The 19,451-nt window shown below is 41.5% G+C and overlaps 1 protein-coding gene across 3 annotated transcripts in view; it reads left to right on the top strand.

The window, feature by feature from the left end:
* Positions 1-11,631, top strand: part of LOC121270754 (mitogen-activated protein kinase 8) — a 94,245-nt gene extending 82,614 nt beyond the window's left edge. For 2 of the 3 annotated variants that reach the window (XM_041176148.1, XM_041176149.1), the window contains exon 12: positions 7,861-11,631. In XM_041176148.1, the coding sequence (XP_041032082.1) occupies positions 7,861-8,006 (146 nt within the window). In that variant the 3' untranslated portion in view covers positions 8,007-11,631. Of the gene's footprint in view, positions 1-7,855 lie in introns of all 3 variants that reach the window. The other variant, XM_041176150.1, reaches the window with a different exon arrangement.
* Positions 11,632-19,451: the final 7,820 nt, after the last annotated feature.

Genomic DNA, 19,451 nt, shown 5'->3' on the forward strand with positions numbered 1-19,451 from the left:
TGATAGGTTATCGGGGGTAGGTGGGATGCAGGTTTGAGGTTACTATCAGATCAGCCATGGGGCAGAGTTTTGCCCTTGCTGGGCGGGCTCAACGGGGAAGCTGACCGCTGCCCACAATCGGGGCTGGACGGCCATGTCACACTGGCAGGGCCAGTTAAAGCCTGCCCAGTGTGAAACACGAGGGGCAGCGCTGCCTGTACAGGCCGGAGCGGGGGGGGTGGGGGGTGGGGGGAGGGGGGGCGAGTGCGAACCTCGCCCGTGTGTACAAGTGCGGACTCGAAAACCTCCCTGAGGCAGCAGCTCTGTGCTGAACGGTTTTCAAAAAAAAAATAAAGATTTAAAAAATGTTATGAGACATGTCCCCTCATGCGACCCTGTCCCATTCATTTTATAAATGCAGTTTAAAATATTTTATTTTTGTTGGAAACCTCACCTGCCCCTGGATGAGGTTTCCGACAGAGTGCAAAAGCCGCCGGGCACTTTTTACCTGCCCGCCAGCCAGCAGTGAACAATTTAAGATAATTATCTTTTCAATGGCCTTAACAGGCCTGTTAATTGTCGGCGGGTGTGCTGCCGACTGAAATATCGCGTGGGTGCGCGATGACGTTGGGACGCTCGCCCGACATCACCGCGCGTCATTTTACACTCGGTCGGGGCGGGTGTGCTCCCACCGAGGTAAAGATTCTGCCCGTGATCTTACTAAATGGCGGAGCAGGTTTGAGGGGCAGCAAAGCCTCCTCCTCCTCCTTCATTCATATGTTCACCTGAACGCAGGTTAGTTTTAAATAGTTAGGAGTGGATATTGTCCTAATCCCAGATATAGGTACCACATTTTAAATAAATGCCTCACATTTGCATCCCTTCAATTCTTAAAACCTGCTGATGTAGATAGAATTGCCCCTTAAATTGTAGTTACAATTGAAAAAGCCTCTTTCAATTTCACAGCAAGTGGAATTTTTTTTTTGTTGCAGGCAACCCAGTAACTGCCTGGGATGTAGACCAGTTACACTGTGTAGGGGTCAGGTCTATTGAACACAAGCAGAGGGAAAAATAAGCACACACTAGATCAGGCTTGTCCACAATGCGTTCCTTTCCCAGTGAGTCGATCAGCAGCAAATGAGGGAGCAAAACAATCTCTGATTGGATGAGCAGTGAACACCGGTGGCAGTGACTGTGCTGAGGGTTACCGGGCCCAAGGGGAGTAAAGGTGTGGTGAGGCTGGTTGTTCAGGGTGCGGTGAGGTGGGGGCTCGGGGCGCGCTGGGGCTCGGGGCGCGGTGAGGCTGGGGCTCGGGGTGAGGCTGGGGCTCGGGGTGAGGCTGGGGCTCGGGGTGCGCTGGGGTTCAGTGTGCGGTGGGGCTCGGGGTGCGCTGGGGCTCGGGGTGCGGTGGGGCTCGGGGTGCGCTGGGGTTCAGTGTGCGGTGGGGCTCGGGGTGTGCTGGGGCTCGGGGTGAGGCGGGGGCTCAGGGTGCGGTGAGTTGGTGTGTGTGAGAGTGAGTGGGGGTGGGAAGGGTTGTGTGGCATGAGTTAGTATCTGCCTCACCATCTCTGGTTTCGCACTCACCCCCTTCGGCACACACACCAACTCACACACACACACACACGCACACCAACTCACACACGCACACCAACTCACACACGCACACCAACTCACACACGCACACCAACTCACACACGCACACACACGCACACCAACTCACACGCACACCAACTCACACGCACACCAACTCACACGCACACCAACTCACACGCACACCAACTCACACGCACACCAACTCACACGCACACCAACTCACACGCACACCAACTCACACGCACACCAACTCACACGCACACACACACACACCAACTCTCATACGCACACCAACTCACACACACACACACGCACACCAACTCTCACACGCACACCAACTCACACACACACACACACACACACACGCACACCAACTCACACACGCACACCAACTCTCACACACGCACACGCACACCAACTCTCACACACGCACACGCACACCAACTCACACACACGCACACGCACACCAACTCACACACGCACACGCACACCAACTCTCACACACGCACACCAACTCACACACACGCACACGCACACCAACTCACACACACGCACATGCACACCAACTCACACACACGCATACGCACACCAACTCACACACACGCACACCAACTCACACACACGCACACGCACACGAACTCACACACACGCACACCAACTCTCACACACACACACGCACACCAACTCTCACACACGCACACGCACACCAACTCACACGCACGCATACGCACACCAACTCACACGCACGCATACGCACACCAACTCACACGCACGCATACGCACACCAACTCACACGCACGCATACGCACACCAACTCACACGCACGCATACGCACACCAACTCACACGCACGCATACGCACACCAACTCACGCACGCATACGCACACCAACTCACACGCACGCATACGTACACCAACTCTCACACACGCACCAACTCACACACACGCACCAACTCTCACACTCACACACCAACTCTCACACATGCACACCAACTCACACACACGCACACCAACACACACACGCACCAACTCACACACACGCACCAACTCACACACACGCACCAACTCACACACACGCACCAACTCACACACGCACCAACTCACACACACACCAACTCACACACACGCACCAACTCACACACACGCACACCAACTCACACGCACACGCACACCAACTCACGCACACCAACTCACGCACGCACCAACTCTCACACACGCACCAACCCTCTCACCCACCCACCAACTCTCACACACCCACCCACCCACAGAGAGTGAGTGAGTGAGCACTCAGACTGGGAGTGAGCCAGACACACACTCGCTGACCCTCTCACACTCTGGTCATTTCTATTAATTGCTCTTTTTTATCTTAACAATTTATAGTTAAGGCATTGCTTTAGCTCAGGGATTGTTTCTTTTCTTAATGCCTCAACTCCTTTTTTGAAATTCATTTTATTGTTGTGCCAAGCTTTATTTTTCCGAAATTTGTTCATCGGCCCCTCGAGTGAGAAAAAACTATGAATGTGCTCCGCCAAGCGGAAAGGCTGGACCAGCCTGCGCTATGAGCTGCTAATTTACTGTTCAAAGCCATTCAATAAACTATAAATAGTGCAACACTGCCATCTGCTGGAAACACAACTTCACTGCAGCAGTAAAATTCCTTGCTCCTTGCTTTGGCAGCAAGAATTTCTTGTTTGTATCTGGCATCTAGATAACAATAACTTGAAGTCTATAGTTGGTTAATTATGGCACTAGAATTATATTGTCCAAAGGCCGGTGAGATCTCCAATTCTGGTCCTGACCCTACAGAGGAGCCTGCTGGTGATACCTCTGCTTTGCACCCTAACAAAAAAACTAATAGTCTGGCTCAAATGATTGTCTTGGTTTGGAATATTTAAGAGTCGGGGAAAGAGGCATTGTCTATTCATTTGGCTATACACCAGCTCTAAACCCATGGTATTTAAATGTTTTATTGTTACATTATAGTATTGCAGCATGACACTTTGGCCAGTTACTTACACAGATGTGTTTGTCCAGTTGTCAATACTGATTTTATTACCCCAACTTGTTCTCACATATGTGTTGGAAACTTACTGAATGCTTTTTGTTAAGTAACAGGAGGAGTGCAGTCATCCTGCACAAATTGAATATGAACTTTATCAGTTTGGGAATGTTTGTAAACTGTTTCTCAATAGGTTCACTGCAGTTCCCATAAACCTGTCTTGATTATCGTCACTTACCATTCTGGTCTTTGCAGAGTTGCATCACCTGAGGGTTAGTAGTTACCCAGCTTGAACAAGCCTGCTTACTAGAATCAATGCCTCATGATGTGCTAGTGAGCTTGCATCAAATTAACTGATATTAGAGTTTTTACATATTTCTGTATACAGATAGGAGCCAAAAAAAATTAGCAAATAAATGTGAAGCTTGCATGCAACAAGCAAAGTCTGCAATGGGTTAATCACCCTATTAAAATATGTCCTCTGGATATATGCAGTCTATTTTTAATTTGAATTTCAATGAATTTAAATTCTAGTAATTCTGCTTCTTTACCACTAAATTCCCACTTTGCTATATTACTTTATTAATTTTTTGGCTTACTGCTAGGAATTGGATAATTTTTTTTTAAGTCGGAGAAATGGCCTTGTATTATCAGGAGTAGATTGTAAAGCTTGTAGACATTATCATTACCTTATCCCATTTTCAGTGACAGTTTATGTCATCGTGCCTTATTCCATTGGTGGGGAATTCACGTTCGAGTATCGTCTGAATTTGTAATAAAAATATTGAAACAACTCCTGAAGTGAAATAACTTCACATTTTTTTTGAAGCCTCACCAACTAAATATTACTTCTGAATATAGAGTGGCTCGTGTTTCGTACAGATATAAATTTGGCATTTGATAAACAGCCATCGACTCAGCAGGAGAATAAAATTTGGGGCTGTAAAGATCCAAGTGTCTTTGATAATCACCCATCATTGAAGTGAACCTTTTTAAACTGTGGATAAAAAGAACCCATCCTCATCAATTTTAATTTGAAGTTTAGTGCGACTAGGTAAAATGACACTGATATAGTATTTCTTTTCACAGATGGGGGTGGGAGGGAGGTTGCGGGGGTGGGAATTGTTCTTAACTCAAAACTGCTCTTAACTTTGGACCAGCTCAACTGCTCAGGAAATATGTCTGTAGCTGTTCAGAGAGAGCTTGAATAGTACAAGAATGGCAGACAGGTGCTGAAGGAAGCAGACAGGAACAACTGTCTACTTCAGTCAAAAGAACCAAATATAAAGCTCCAGCAGGGACTGGTACATGGCACAAGGAAAGATCATCTGACTGAAGTGAGATGGAGACGCCATAGAGCTGAATTAATTATTCCCTTTGAAGAAAGGTTCTCTCTTGATACCTTTGTGTTAACTCATATGTTGACACTCTTATGTTAACCGTGTTTTTTGTAAATTCTAGGCAGGAAATCTCCTTAACAGCTAGAAATAGGAATAGTTATTTTTCAGAACAAAAATGATGTGAATTAATGACTTTGACTCAACATGGCTGTACGATGAATTCCACCTTGTATCCTCTTCCTTAAATCGGGTTTTCTAACCTGTTACTTTTCTATCCTTGATCCAGTGCTTGGACCAAGTCTGAGTGATCAAAGGCCATGAAATCCAGTATTGGAGCAATGACCCTATTCTATTCTTAGAAGGATATAATTTTCGCTGAAGGCTTGAGCTTTTTCTTTTACCTAAAATGCTCCATTAATAAATATGTGCTTGGACTTTCTCATGACCTGTGTGTAATTATACTAACGACTTCAGAATGTAAAGGAAGTCTCTGATCGCTGATAATTGCACTAGGATACATGGCAGTAATAAGTACAGATTGAACTTTGCAAATGTAACTCTTCAAAAAAAAGTGTGGCATTCTCTTTATTACTGCTTATGACTAAGTTGTGGTTAAAGTGACTTCTAAACCAAATATTTCATATTTGACAGCATCTGTGGAGAGAGAAAGACAGAGTTAACGTTTCGTGTCCGTATGACTCTTCTTCAGAACTGAACTCGAAACGTTAACTCTGTCTCTCTCTCTCTCCACAGAGGCTGTCAGACCTGCTGAGCTTTTCCAGCAATTTTTGTTTTTGTTTCAGATTTCCAGCACCCGCGGTATTTTGCTTTTATTTTGTATTTGATGCATCTGTGTCTTCTCTTGGCCATCTTCGCCTCAAAGGAAGAACATGATCATTATCTGGGGTGTTTGGTGGGGTTCCTGTGGGTACATACGTGACTGATCTGCAGACCTGGGCATGGAAGGTTCTGCTGTAAATAGACAGATACTGTAGACAATTGAGTTTTGGACGAGTTGCTGTCTTGGGACTTCTTCTCCTTGTATTTTCACTGTGCCTCTGATGTGCTTGCTTTCAAAGGAGGCTGCACCGATTTTTATTTGGCTGTGTCAGAGGTAGTGATCCTGGCAAACTTTACCCACAGCTCAAGTCGATATCAAAACTCCTAGGTGAAGCTTTCAGATTGTCCTTGTAGCGCTGCCTTGACCACCATGAGAGCGCATCCCAGACTTGAGCTCTCCATAGACGTTCGCTTTAGTAAGCGAGTGTCATAGGTAGGAAAGTAAATTGTGAAGAGGACATAAGGAGGCTGCAAAAGGACATGGGTTAAGTGAGGGGGCAAAGATCTGGAAGATAGAGTATAATGTGGGCAAATGTGAAATTGTCCATTCTGGCAGGAAGAATAAAAAAGAAGCTTATTATCTAAGTGGTGAGAGATTGCAGAGCTCTGAGATGCAGAGGGACCTGGGTGTCTTAGTGCATGAATCACAAAAGGCTAGTGTGCAGGTACAGCAGGTAATTAGGAAAGCTAATAGAATGTTATCATTATTTTGAGGGAAATTGATTACAAAAGTAGGGAGGTTATGCTTCAGTTGTACAGGGCACTTGTGGGGCCACATCTGGAGTATTGTGTACTAATATCAGTCTCCTTATTTAAGGAAAGATGTAAATGCATTAGAAGCAGTTCAGAGAAGGTTTAGTAGACTAATGCCAAGTATGGGTGCGTTGTCTTATGAGGTAGCCACTAGAGTTTAGAAGAGTAACAGGCGACTTGATTGAAACCTTTAAGATCCTGAGGGGTCTTAACAGGGTGGATGTGGAGAGGATGTTTCTTCTTATGGGAGAATCTAGAACTAGGGGTCACTGTTTAAAGATAAGGGGTCACCCATTTAAGACAAAAATGGGAAGAAATTTTTTCCCTGAAGTTCGTGAGTCTTTGGAACTCTCTTCCTCAAAGGCGGTGGAAGCAAAATCTTTGAATGTTTTTAAGGCTGAGCTAGATAGATACTTGCTTTAAAAGGGGGTTGAAAGGTTATCAGGGGGTAGGCAGGAATGTGGGGTTGAAGTTACATTCAGATCAGCCATGTTCTTATTGAATGGCGGAGCAGGCTCGAGGGGCTGAGTGGCCTACTCCTGCTCCTAATTTGTGTGCTCGTCTGACATTTATGTATACTACAGAAAAACTGCGCAGCAAATAGATTTCATAAAATCCCCTGCTGCACTTTCTTTCAAGTACACATGGAACTTAAATTTGTTTGTAACCACTGGGGTGTACATTAAAATCATTAAAATGTACCCCAGACAGCCACCTTGCACTGATGTAATGTCTCAAATAGTGGAACAACGGAGCTATCAAAACGTTGTACGGTGAAGAAATGTGAAATCCCTGTATTCATTTCCCCCTGTGCATGTGGGTTTTAAACCAGACTTTCGTCTGTTTTTAATTCTTTTATTGAGATTCTACTTTTGCCACTTCTGTGTCACCCTTACTGAGTGTCACCTGGTTGGAACTGATGAAATGTGGGGATTTGACCTAGCTTCCTGCCGTCAACTGTTATCAATGTCCGAGTGAATTATCATGGATATCATTTTAAACCAAACCCCTAATTTAACCCACTCCTTTAAATTTCGTTTACTTTTAATTACCAATCAATTAAACTGAAGCTTGTATAAAGAACCCTGTAATAGACTGTTGCTTAAACCGTATACACGGTGTTGCTCCAGCCATAGTGACAGAATATAAGCCAGTTTTAGAAGTCACCCTGAATTCATTTCTCCAGGTTTTGCACTTCGGTACAAACGTAAATGAGTTTGGAGTTAGTGCGCTCTCTGCTTTAGAGTTGCTTGTGTTTGTTTTACATTGACGTGGCTGGTTTAATCTGTTGTAATGCTGTTGAAAAACGATCTGCATACTATATTACTGACTTATTTCCTTATTTCTCATAGCACAGGTGCAGCAATGATCAATGGTTCTCATCACCCATCTTCTTCTTCATCTGTCAATGATGTGTCCTCCATGTCAACAGATCCAACACTGGCCTCAGACACCGACAGCAGTCTAGAGACGTCGGCAGGACCTCTGGGATGTTGCAGATGACTAGCCTCCCTCTCTCTGGGTTCTTATTGTTTGCGCTAAATGATAGAGAGGGTAGACCAGCTTTTAAAAAGCTCCAACTGTGTTTTAATTTTATTGGAATCAGTTTGCCATAGAATATGACTTTGAATTATGTTGGATTTACATACACAGCAACTTAAATACAGCAACCTTTAGTGTGGGACAAGTAACCCTAAAGCATGACTTGTACACATGTAACGGACTGACATTTAACACCATTACATTTGGGTCTGTTTTGGGTGGAAAAATGGATCACAAAATACAAAGAAGCTCCAGACTTGTGGAGAGACAGCTTAGTTGGGCTACTTTTCACACTCTCTCTCTTGCATGAAATGGTTGATACCATTCAAACATTCTAGGATCTTTTCTACTCCAGATGGCTCTGGCTTACTGCTAGTTGTGGACTAGGATAACAAGTCATTATGTTTCGAAAACCTAGAACGCGGTGTCCGTAATAAATTTTAGTTGACTTTGTGGCCTACCTGTTTACATTACACATCCAAAGCTGAACGTGTTTTAAATTTTGACGCAGTCATTTTGGGCAAGGTTAATGGGTGCAAAGTTAGGAGCATTCAAACCAATGGTAAAGGATTATGTCCAGTTGTTTAAGGTAATGGAGATTAGAAAAAAATGGGAAGTGAAAGAGTGATGTCAGAATTATTGGGCATCACTAGTGAAGACTGCACAAAACAAACTATATTTCTAAAGCCAGTGCCAGCTTTAAACCTGTTCTACTAAAATCCATCCTCCTCCACCCCCCCACCCCCCCCCCCCCCCCCCCCCCCCCCCCCGATAAGCTGTTCTTTCTAATTACAGGTGATTTGGTTAATTCCTTTCTATTATACTAGGAAGTCACAGTATATAGCGCCCTGCTATAATGATGGTTTAATTTGTAGCTGGCCTTTCCAAATGCAACTTGTCAAAATGTCAACCTCGACAAGAAAGGGTTATATTCCAAGTGAACATTACACACTTCACAAGTGACAGAACTAATGTATCAAAAGAGGTTTTTGGATAATTGATGAACTACCTCACACAATCAATGTACCATTTCGAGGCCATCAGACTACCCACTTCCTTACCATTCAGTACAATATGGAATGTAACAGTTTTAATTTATTTCTGTTGTTAAATGTCTCTGGTCCACCACCAGGAGTTAACCAAATTCACAGCTAAAACTATTGTGTAGAAGGAAATATTGTTATACATGTACTTTGTATGTTAGAGAGATGTTTAATGCATTTGTATATTTGTTTTCTCATAGTTAATGTGCAATAATATTTGCAAATTGTGATACAAATTTGATTGTAAAGATGGGATAGCTGTGTGGTATACTTATTTTGGAGGACACTGGGGATGTGAAGGGATTGTAGTATTTTTTTTCCCCATTTTTACTTCAGTTAAAATCTAGTGTACAATGAATTGTAAGATTGTAATAAATGCCATGGTTAGGTAGTTGAGGACATGGTGCCTGCATCTGCTCCTTGGGTTAGTTTATTTTTTTAAGTGTATACTTGTGCTGAATACTTACTGGGGTTTTTACCTCTTAAATGTCTATATCCAGTATGGACTGCGGGAATGTATGCAGTGAATTGGATATTACAAAATTAACCGAGATAATGATTTGTGTTAATGAATCATGTTCATCTTAATAATTGACAATTTCTGTCCTGAAAATAGCCACCTTTAGTCAGTTATTGGTAACAAAATAGAATGAAAATAATTTGCTTATACATGTCTCATGAGTGCAACAATGAGCTAACCCAGGCGTTTGCACTATAGGATTTTGTGATGTTCATGTTATAGTGGATTGAGTGAACTAAGATGAACAATCTCCCAAGGCATGGGATGATTTACAGATTTTCTAAAACAATATCTTAAACAGCTTCTGAAATGATAACTCCCTCTATCAAGAATTCTCCGTCTCCTTCAGTACAGTCACGGCTTAGTCCCTTTGTGCCAGAAATGGATCACCCTCTTATGCTGATGGTTTCAAGCCACAATTTGATTTAAATGCCTGTCTGATTAGACTGGTTACAATAGGATTAAAAGTAGGAGTTAAGTTACATTTTGGATTTCTTGCAGTGTTGAAAATCTTTGGAATTTTTTTTTTCTCCCAGAAGTAACTGCCTGTGAAATTAAGTGAACTAGCTTAACAATTGGATGTAAACTAATTTTCAGTTAGATTTTTGGACTTCATTATGTTAATGTGTAGCTTAACATATCACATTCTCTCAGCCATCTCCCTCCTCATGCAGGGAAATCACCTGTTCCTTCCCTGTGTGTCACTGGCAAAGGCAGCATTTATTTCCATCCCTAGACTGAGTAGCTTGCCAGGCCATTTCAGAGGACAACCTAAGAGTTAACCACGTTGCTGTGGTTGTCGAGACCGGCTAAGGGCAGCAGGTTTTCTTCCTCAGAAGGAATTTGACAATAATTCGGTAGTTACGTGGTTGCCATAACTGACATAGCATTTTTTTTTCATTGTTTCAAGCTTTTTTAATTGACTGAATTAAAATTGCCCAGCTGTCATTTGAACACTCATTTGTATTCATTAGTCCAGCCTTTGGCTTGCCAATCAGTAACATAACCACTGTGCTACCAAAGCCACTGTACAATTATAGATTAAAAAGGAAAAAAATATAACTGCTGGAAATTTTCACAGCGCTGCAAGTACTCAACAGGTCAGACAGCAGCTGAAAGAGAGACTGGTCAAGGGTTTGTGGTTGCATCCAGTTATCAGTTCAAGAAGTATAAACCTACCTTTTCTCTTTGCAGCTGTTGATTGTCCTGTGCTGTATTTGACAGTGTTTATTCTTTTTTATTTCAGTTGTAAATCTTGTTTTTAGTGTCTGCCTTAAACCAACAGGATACCAGAATCGCTGCTATGCTGTTGTTAATGTTGCCCTTTCAGTAATCTGTTTTACCCTTCAGTTATTCTTCCAAAAAAAACATGTATCCATATTTTCACTGTGCTTAAGCAACTACACCATTTTTACAAATTACATTTGCATTTTCGCACAGTTTTTCTGTTTGTGTGTGTCATAAACAAATAATTATGCTGATAGTGCCAAATTTGTATGGGCTTGGGGGAAGCTGTTTCTGGTAACTAATGTTTTCACAAAATTTGTCAGTCACTTGCAGATTATTCTGGGCTGATTCCTTCAGTAAGCCATTTTTCTTATATCCTCAGTGACTCTTGGAGAAAGTTCTGGCATTTTACATGAAGCTTCATTTAGTGACTTTGTATTTCGTGCTTTGTCAATGCTCCACAACCTTCCAATATGGAAAAATAAATGTTGGAAGTGTAATTTTGAGTTGTTATCTGACATGTTTTATCTCTGGGTTGGGGGAGACGCAGACAATTTGGGGAAAATGATCAAGTAATTCAGTTCCTTTGAAAAGAGTTAATTATGCCATGCCAATAGTCCTAAAGTTACAATAGTTGGCTGCTTCTGGCCAGTTGACTCATAGCTGTCTAGATGCAGTATGCAGTAAACTTGCTTTTTCTTGCATTTAACTGCTTCCTGGGTGAAATCCTGCTTTAAAAATGGAGTGTATATTTCAACAAATGCCACATTTAAAATGAATAAATTATGGCACAGGGTTACTTTATGTTTGTCTGTTTTCTTCCACAAAAGACATGGATTGATTAGAGTTGCAGTGGCCTTTTGATAGAACACGTTGATGGCTAGCTGAAAAATAACATTGACTGAACAAGCAAAGGGTGAATTTCAGAAAGCTTTATTGACCTTTGACCTTGAACTTGTGTTGGTTACAGCCCAGGGTTAAATTGTCAGTTCAACATACGAGTACATAAATTTGACTACTGACATTGGGAAGGACCCTTTTAATGGGTTGTTGTTTCTTGTTAACCTCTTACTTTGTTGTGTTAACTGTTGAGTTATCAAATGTGGGGCACTGCAGTTTAACCCCATTTGTTCTTTTACTACGTTAATTACATGCATGCCTATAGATTGAGTTTACACGTGGAACAGCATTTAAAAATCTGAAACAACGCATATTGCCCAACAACGGTCTGATTGACGTGCTAAAGATTCTGCCAAGCAGAAAAGTGGTTTGTTGCCATCTCTGTCACCAGCTCTGCCTTTTCAATCATGAAGGACCTGCTGTAACTTCCCGTTCAATTGCTATAGGCAACTTCAGTTGGACTATTCGAGAGTTGTTTGGGTTGTGGGATTTGTTTAAACAATATTGATGTAAATTATCTAAAGTTTCGAGTTCCCAATTTGTAAACAGCAGACTAAGTTGCCTACTGAATAGTGTTGCACCCTGTGTAGCTTAAAGCTACACCTAACAATGTTAGTTATACCTAATGTTCAATGTTGGCTGATCAAGTTAGAATACACTAACTGATTAGTTTAGTCTGAGATATTGCTTGAAATAATTTTCTGTAGGAGACATCCATAGCCACTTTAAATTCAATACAAAATCTGGAATTGGAAAAATAAGGAGCTGCTATTCAGTAAATGAACTTGCATAACTAATTGCATCGGGACTTCCTGATAAGATGGATAATAAGTGCTGCAAGCTGTTGACTTTTTGGTTCAAGCCTTGTAGGATGCAGGGACTCTAGTTCCAGCTTGTGGACTACCACATTCCTTACCAGTAAGCATTTATTTCCCATTTTGGTTCTCACAAGTTGGACTAACATTTGCCTATTAAAAGTACTGCGTGCAAAACTGTAATATGCAATAGCCAGACTGTTGGTTTCCTTATTGGCCTTTAAATGTCTCAAATATAAAATGATACAAATCAAAATGGTTTATTTTTGTAAAAAAAACTGGTTTCTTTAACTGTGCTTTCCTCATCCAAATCAACTTCTTTTGGTTCCTAGATGGTTGTGTTTTTCTGATTCTTCCCTTTGCTCTACCAGCCTACCAAAGGGGCAACCACAACTGTTCTGGAGGAATCACCTTATCAGTTTATACACCGCTGCCCAGTTAACTGTTTCACCATTTCAGCCATTGCAGTTTTGCAGACACATATTTCCTCAGCCAAATTGGTGTATTAATTTTAATTCTCTACCTTTTTACTATTAAGTGCAATTTATTTCAGACGATTCACCTTTTATATATAATACACACACACACACTTTCTTAATGCATATGTAAAGTTTAATGGGCCTAAATTAGGAAACTTTTTTAATTCAGAAGGGGGGAAAAAGAGGAAGGTTTGTATGTGTTTGTGGTTAAATCACTATAATCGAAATTGAACTGGTAGATTCCTGTTCTTGTGCCTACTACATTCTGTTGTTCGTTAATATTTTCTTAAAGGACAGTAGTTCAAGTTAGAATACATATTCTGTAATGTTTTCAATGGATGGAGGGGGTATTGGTGTAATTTTAATACCCCGACATGTCGAGGGAGCTGTTCATTTAGATGGTGCTGTTTGATATTGAGGATTTACTGTTAACCTTATGAACTTAACATTAGTACTACACACCTGTATCTGCAAATATCAAGCAAAAGAATTGCGTTCTCCAAATGACTACCCTGTATTTATTTTGGTTAAAATGTGAGGGTTTCCAAATACAAACGTACAATATTTTGAATCTGGCTAAATTGTGTTCTGTAAATTCATGACTATCCCTCATTGGGTAATTAAGAAGTCAAAACTGAAGGTATCATGCTTAAAATGAAACAATGAGAGATTTAGTAGACTTCAGTCCAGATTTGTTATGTAGCCCTTATATTGGATATGCAAGTCTCATTGTGACATGCCCAAATTGTTGTGTGCAGCTTCCACTGTCACTGGTGCTAAATGGCAGACAGTCCTCACCTGTAAGATCTGGGAATGTCAATCCACACTGTAAGTGAGAGGCAGCATTTGGCTCTTGGGTGAAAGAAAGAGTTAAGAATATTGAAGTTTTAAACTCAGCAAATTGAAGTGTTATTTTTTGTGATAAACTGTGGCTTCCAGAATGAGATAGGACTTGATGCTGATCAAGTATACACATGCAATCAAACTATGGCTCAATACCTGGCAATGCTTCTGATATTGAGACCTCCCTACAAGGTGGATAACAATTATAGCTTCAGTTGTATAGTCCTAAACTGCAGTGATGAGGCTAATAAAATATAAGCTATTGTTTTACTTAGCTTTATTTGAATATTAAAATGAAACTAACTATAATATGGGAGGCAATCCTTCTAAAGGCTGTAATCTGTAAGGAAACCTCATGTATCGTTTACAACTAAGCAGACTCCAGTGAAGATACTTTGCTGTGGAGTGGCAACCATTTCCTATAGGTGTCCACTCCAGTGACACTAGTTAGGCTGCCTCTTTGTCTGTCCACTAGATTCCCTGAAAACTGAGTGACTTGCCTGGCTATTTCTGAACGCATGGAGTCCCAAGTTGTACACAATCATAGGGATAGTTGCTTTTGGTACAAGTAAATACATTTACATACCAATGTTGTGTGACATTAATAAATCACATTAAAAAGGTGCTTTATGATGCTTTTACCAATGTGGACTTGCGTACAAAAATTGGGGTTGCAATGCTTTGAGATGTATGTGATTTGCATTTACTGACCAATACAATGGGTATAGAGTACTGCAAGTGTTGCTGTCCCTTTTTGAAGTTCGGACCAAATCATGTACTAATAATCAGACGTGTGAGTAATCTGTACAGAATTTGGTGGAGGATTTTTTAAAAAATGATTGTGAAATATGAAGACTGCCAGAATATGATGCTTTTAAGAAAAACAAATCTTAAAAGTTGCTGACTTTTGCTTACTTCCGATGATGACAATGGTACTTGTGTCTTTGTTTTGAACTGGAAGAATGTAGGTGTAGTGAGTATGGATGCCCCTTTCTGCACCTCCCCCAGGTAAGACAGATAAAATGTATGCTTTATGACCTCTGGATGTGAGCGATGCTAGTAAAGCTGCATTTATTGTCCATTGCTAGTTGCCTTGACAACCAAGTGTCTTGGCCAACAAAAACAAAAATAGCTGGAAAAACTCAGGTCTGACAGCATTTGCGGAGAAGAACACAGTTAACGTTTTGAGTCCATATGACTCTTCATCAGAACTAAAATATAGAAATGAGGTGGAATATAAGCTGGTTGAGGGGGGTGGGACAGGTAGAGCTGGATAAAGGGCCAGTGATAGGTGGAGGCAAAGAAGAGCTTGCCAAAGATGTCATAGACAAAAAGGCAAAGGGGTGTTGACGAGGTGCTATTAGCTAAGTGTCTTGGCCAATTCAGTATGCACAAAATAGTGCATATAAGGATTTATTTTGATTATATCTAAATATATTTACACACCAATGCAGCCTTAACATTAAACATCACGTTGCCTACAATGATTTGGACTGTCCTGAACCACGACATATGTGTTTTGCCTGTAAAGATCTTCGATTCCAACCACATCTGCCAGTAGGAACATGGGAAAGAACACAGGAACTGGAGTAGGTCATTCAGCCCCTTGTGCCTATTCTGCTATTCAATTAGATCATGATCTGTGTCTTAACTCCATTTTAACCGCATTGCTTCCATGTAATATCCTTACATAATGACCTGATTTTTTTATAAAAGCAAAATACTGTGGAAGCTGGAAATCTGAAACAAAAACAGAAAATGCTGGAAAAGCTCAGCAGAACTGGCAGCATCTGTGGAGCGAGAGAGAAACACAGTTAATATTTCAAGTCCTGGACTTCCCCCATCAGAGATACTTTGCTCTGTTGACTCAAGTGACCATTTGTACAGATAACTCTTGCCTCCGTGCTAATCTATCTATTCCTTTAAAAGTTTCATCTCACACCGGTTGGCATCTGACTCAATTAATTTCTAGCTTGTTTCAAGTAAATTAGACATTTGGAGTTGGGCTAGAGTTGATAACATGTTCAATAGGTTTTTGAATAGTCAGGTGTTTAGGACCCCAAATTTTGTTGAAACTTCATTGAAGTCCTAATGTTTTAATATACTTGCAGATCTGCTCCTGGGAGGTCAGAGGGTTTTATTAGGATAGATGAATAATACCATGAGCTGAACCTTCGGCTTGGTGAGCGTGAGGTGGCAGGGCTCGCTCACTGAGGTGTAAAAAGTCGGGCGTGCATCCCAACGTCACCGCACATCATTTAGATTTTCAGTTCAGCGGGCACGCAGCCGACTGAACTGTCAAAGGCCAATTAAGGCCATTAATGAAGTAACTAAACCTGTTGAGAAAGCTGTCCGTCCAATCTTAAGGTGGGTGGGGGGCAGGAGAAGAGCCCAGGCAGCCTTCACATTCTTCATGGAACCTCATACACGGGCGGGATGAGGTTTCATAAAGGGTTTATAAATAAAACAAACTTTTTCATTAAAGTTCGTTGACGTGCCCCAGCTCATGTGACACTGTCACATGAGTGGACATGTCTTAAATTTTTTTTTCTTGATTAAACTTTTTGGAACTTAATTTCCCTGAGGCAGCACTGTGCCTCGGGGAGATTTCTGAGCTCTTTTGCATGCATGCGTGAAAGAGCACAGGCCCCAATTCAGGGAATCCCACCCCCACGCCCCTCCCCACGTGAAGCACAGTTTCATTCTGTGACAATTAGAAGCTAGCTGTTTCTAGGAAGAACTTCTAGTCAACCGGGGTCAAGTTGGCTTTGCTTACTTTTTTCAAGTATAACTCCAGAAATAGAATGGGTTATTTTCTGTTGGTGGAACATGTCAGTGTACGTTACAAGTGGCTGAAACAAATCGGAGGGCAGAATTTCCCATGTGGGGGCGGAGCACACACACCAACGCGTAAAATGGCGCAGGCTGCCAAACTGTCAAAGGCCTATTAAGGCCTGTTAATTACCTAATTGGGGTCATCATCAGGGCTTACGGTTGGCGTGAAGGTCGGGAGCTCAGGCGGGGTTCCGATAAAACATGAAACCTCATCCACAGGTGGGAAGGGGTTTCATGAGGGTTTTAAAAAGGTTTATTAAGTTTTGGCACTCAAGTAATTGACATGTCCCATCGCATGTGACAGTGTCACATGAGGGGAGATGTCAATTCTTTTCTTCTCCGTCCAGCACAGTTTTTAAAGTTGAAGCGATCTCCCTGAGGCAGCACTTTGCCCTAGGGAGATCTGTGGGTTCTTTGCCCACGCGCAGAAGAGCACACAGACCTGTTCAGGGAGTCCACCCCCACCCCCCCCTCGCCCGCACAGGGAGCGGACAGCGCTTCAGGGCAGACGTCCCACTGGACAGGCCTTAATTGGCCTGCCTACGTAAAATGGCAGCACGCCCCCGATTGGGGGGCACCGATCGGGAACCCGCCCACAAACGCGCCCGCACAACCCCCCACGACAGGCAGAAAGTTCTTCCTCAGAGCGAAGAAGGGTCATACGGACTCGAAACGTTAACTCTTGTTTCTCTCTCCACAGATGCTGCCAGACCTGCTGAGTTTTCCCAGCAATTTCTGTTTTTGTTTCAGATTTCCAGCATCCGCAGTATTTAGCTTTTATCTTAGAAGTGACTGACTTTGTGCAATGCTCTTTTTTTTAAAGGCGGCATTTGTTGACACCTCCCGGTACAATTCAAGTTGAAATGTGATGTCTGCCAGCAAGTGGGAATTTTTAAAAAAAATATATACCGCTGAAATCTGCATGTGAAATTGCAATGTGTGAAGCATGAGAGTTGCATCAGTGAATGACCTATATAGGCAAATCACCTTCCATTGCTTAACAGTAAGTCGGAGATTACAATGTTGCAAGGAACTGTAGGTGGGAACGCACATCTTGAATGATATAATGTGTGAAGTTTGTAAGAGATATCCCCAGAGATATTAAAATACATTTTTGAATGACTGCTGGAACATAAATGGTGTTTTTCTTGCCCAGTTAGATAAATAAATCTAAAAATTGTAATAACAAATCTCTGTCTTTGGTTCTAAGTATAAGAAGACAAGCAACCTTACAGCTTCTGTGCCAAGATTCCATTTTGAAATTTGCCATTGTTTAAAGTTTAATAACACAACGTGCTGCTGAAAATATTTAACCTGTATTTTCACAGTTTTAAATTAATATTTTCATTTGTTTCAAATATTTTATACAAAGAACGGAACACCTTTATTTTGCACAGAAGTATTCTTTTTTGGCAAGTCTTGGCAGACTGTAATTCTATGCACAGGCACAGCCAGAATTATAAGGTGCTGATTTGACTACTGGTTTTGAGAACTTCAATGAACTCAATTTTCTGACTTCTCATATATGTGCTAGCATCTAAATAGAGAACCAAATTATATTGGATAAACATTTCTATTTGTCTTATGTAATAAAAGTTTACTTCTGTTGGAAGTGTTTATATCACTGGATAAAGCAGGAAGGCAGGCTAAAGGGATTTTCAAAAAAATATTTGGAATAACTTGATTGGTTCAGTGTTATTGCTAGTTGTTGTCAGTTGTCCATTTTGATTTGTGGTCTGATGCATGTCGCTCACTGATTGGTGTTTTGATTACTTGTTCAGCTCTGATTTTCCGCTGGTTTATTAATTTGAAATTTGAGCCAAAAAATTGAAGAAATGCTCACCTGTGAGGGACAAAGTGTGACACAGAAAAATGCTTGCCATATGTACTGTTTTAAACTAAGCGCATCTCCTGTGACTTTGCTTTCTGTTTACAAATCGAGGTGTTACACCATACGTGGTATGTTACTGTACTGAATTGATGTTGTGGCTGAATAATAGGTCATATTTATTCCATGTTACGCTAGTGTTTTTTTACTGGTCAAATTCTATGACACTGCAATTTTCTGTGAAAACTATAACTGAACAGCCATGATTATTCACAGTTCTTGACTCGTATATTCAATTTTTCTGTCTTGCCCTTTCTAAAGATGACAGTGTTACTGGGATAGGCCTAGGATCAGGCAGGCAGAGGCTGATTTGGAGATTATGGAAGACACAAAGATTGGGGGCAAAGTGAAGCCTGAGGAGAGTGCGCAGATGAGGGCAAGTAAGAAACAGGCTGGTGGGTCTGTTCCATAAGGAGTTGAATGCACATCTCGACTGTAAGAATTCGGAAATAATTATGTAACGGTTCTATCTACATTTGAAAACAGGTCTCCTTTTCCAGACTTACCACAAGCTTGTTTTGAAATCTTTTGGACAAAACAAATGCATAATTATTCTTCTAACATAAGGAAAGACATGTTTCAGGTTGCTGAGGTGATTCACCTTGGAATTTCTGTGCTCATGCTAGACCTTTCCACCTGACAATTTGTAACCACAGGGACACCTCTTCATTCTCTCCAGCTGACCGATCCAGAGAGAATAGGAACTCCAACTTCATGGCACTAAGCCCACTGAGAGGAAAAATGTTAATGAAGGCGTTCAAAGATGCAACATAAACTTTAGTACATAGGTTCTGTCATGAGACAAATGTTTCTATTTGCTCCTAAGCTTTATTTTCAACATTGTGTTTTTTCAATT

The sequence above is a fragment of the Carcharodon carcharias genome, chromosome 28, assembly GCF_017639515.1.
Source record: "Carcharodon carcharias isolate sCarCar2 chromosome 28, sCarCar2.pri, whole genome shotgun sequence".
Taxonomy (NCBI): domain Eukaryota; kingdom Metazoa; phylum Chordata; class Chondrichthyes; order Lamniformes; family Lamnidae; genus Carcharodon; species Carcharodon carcharias.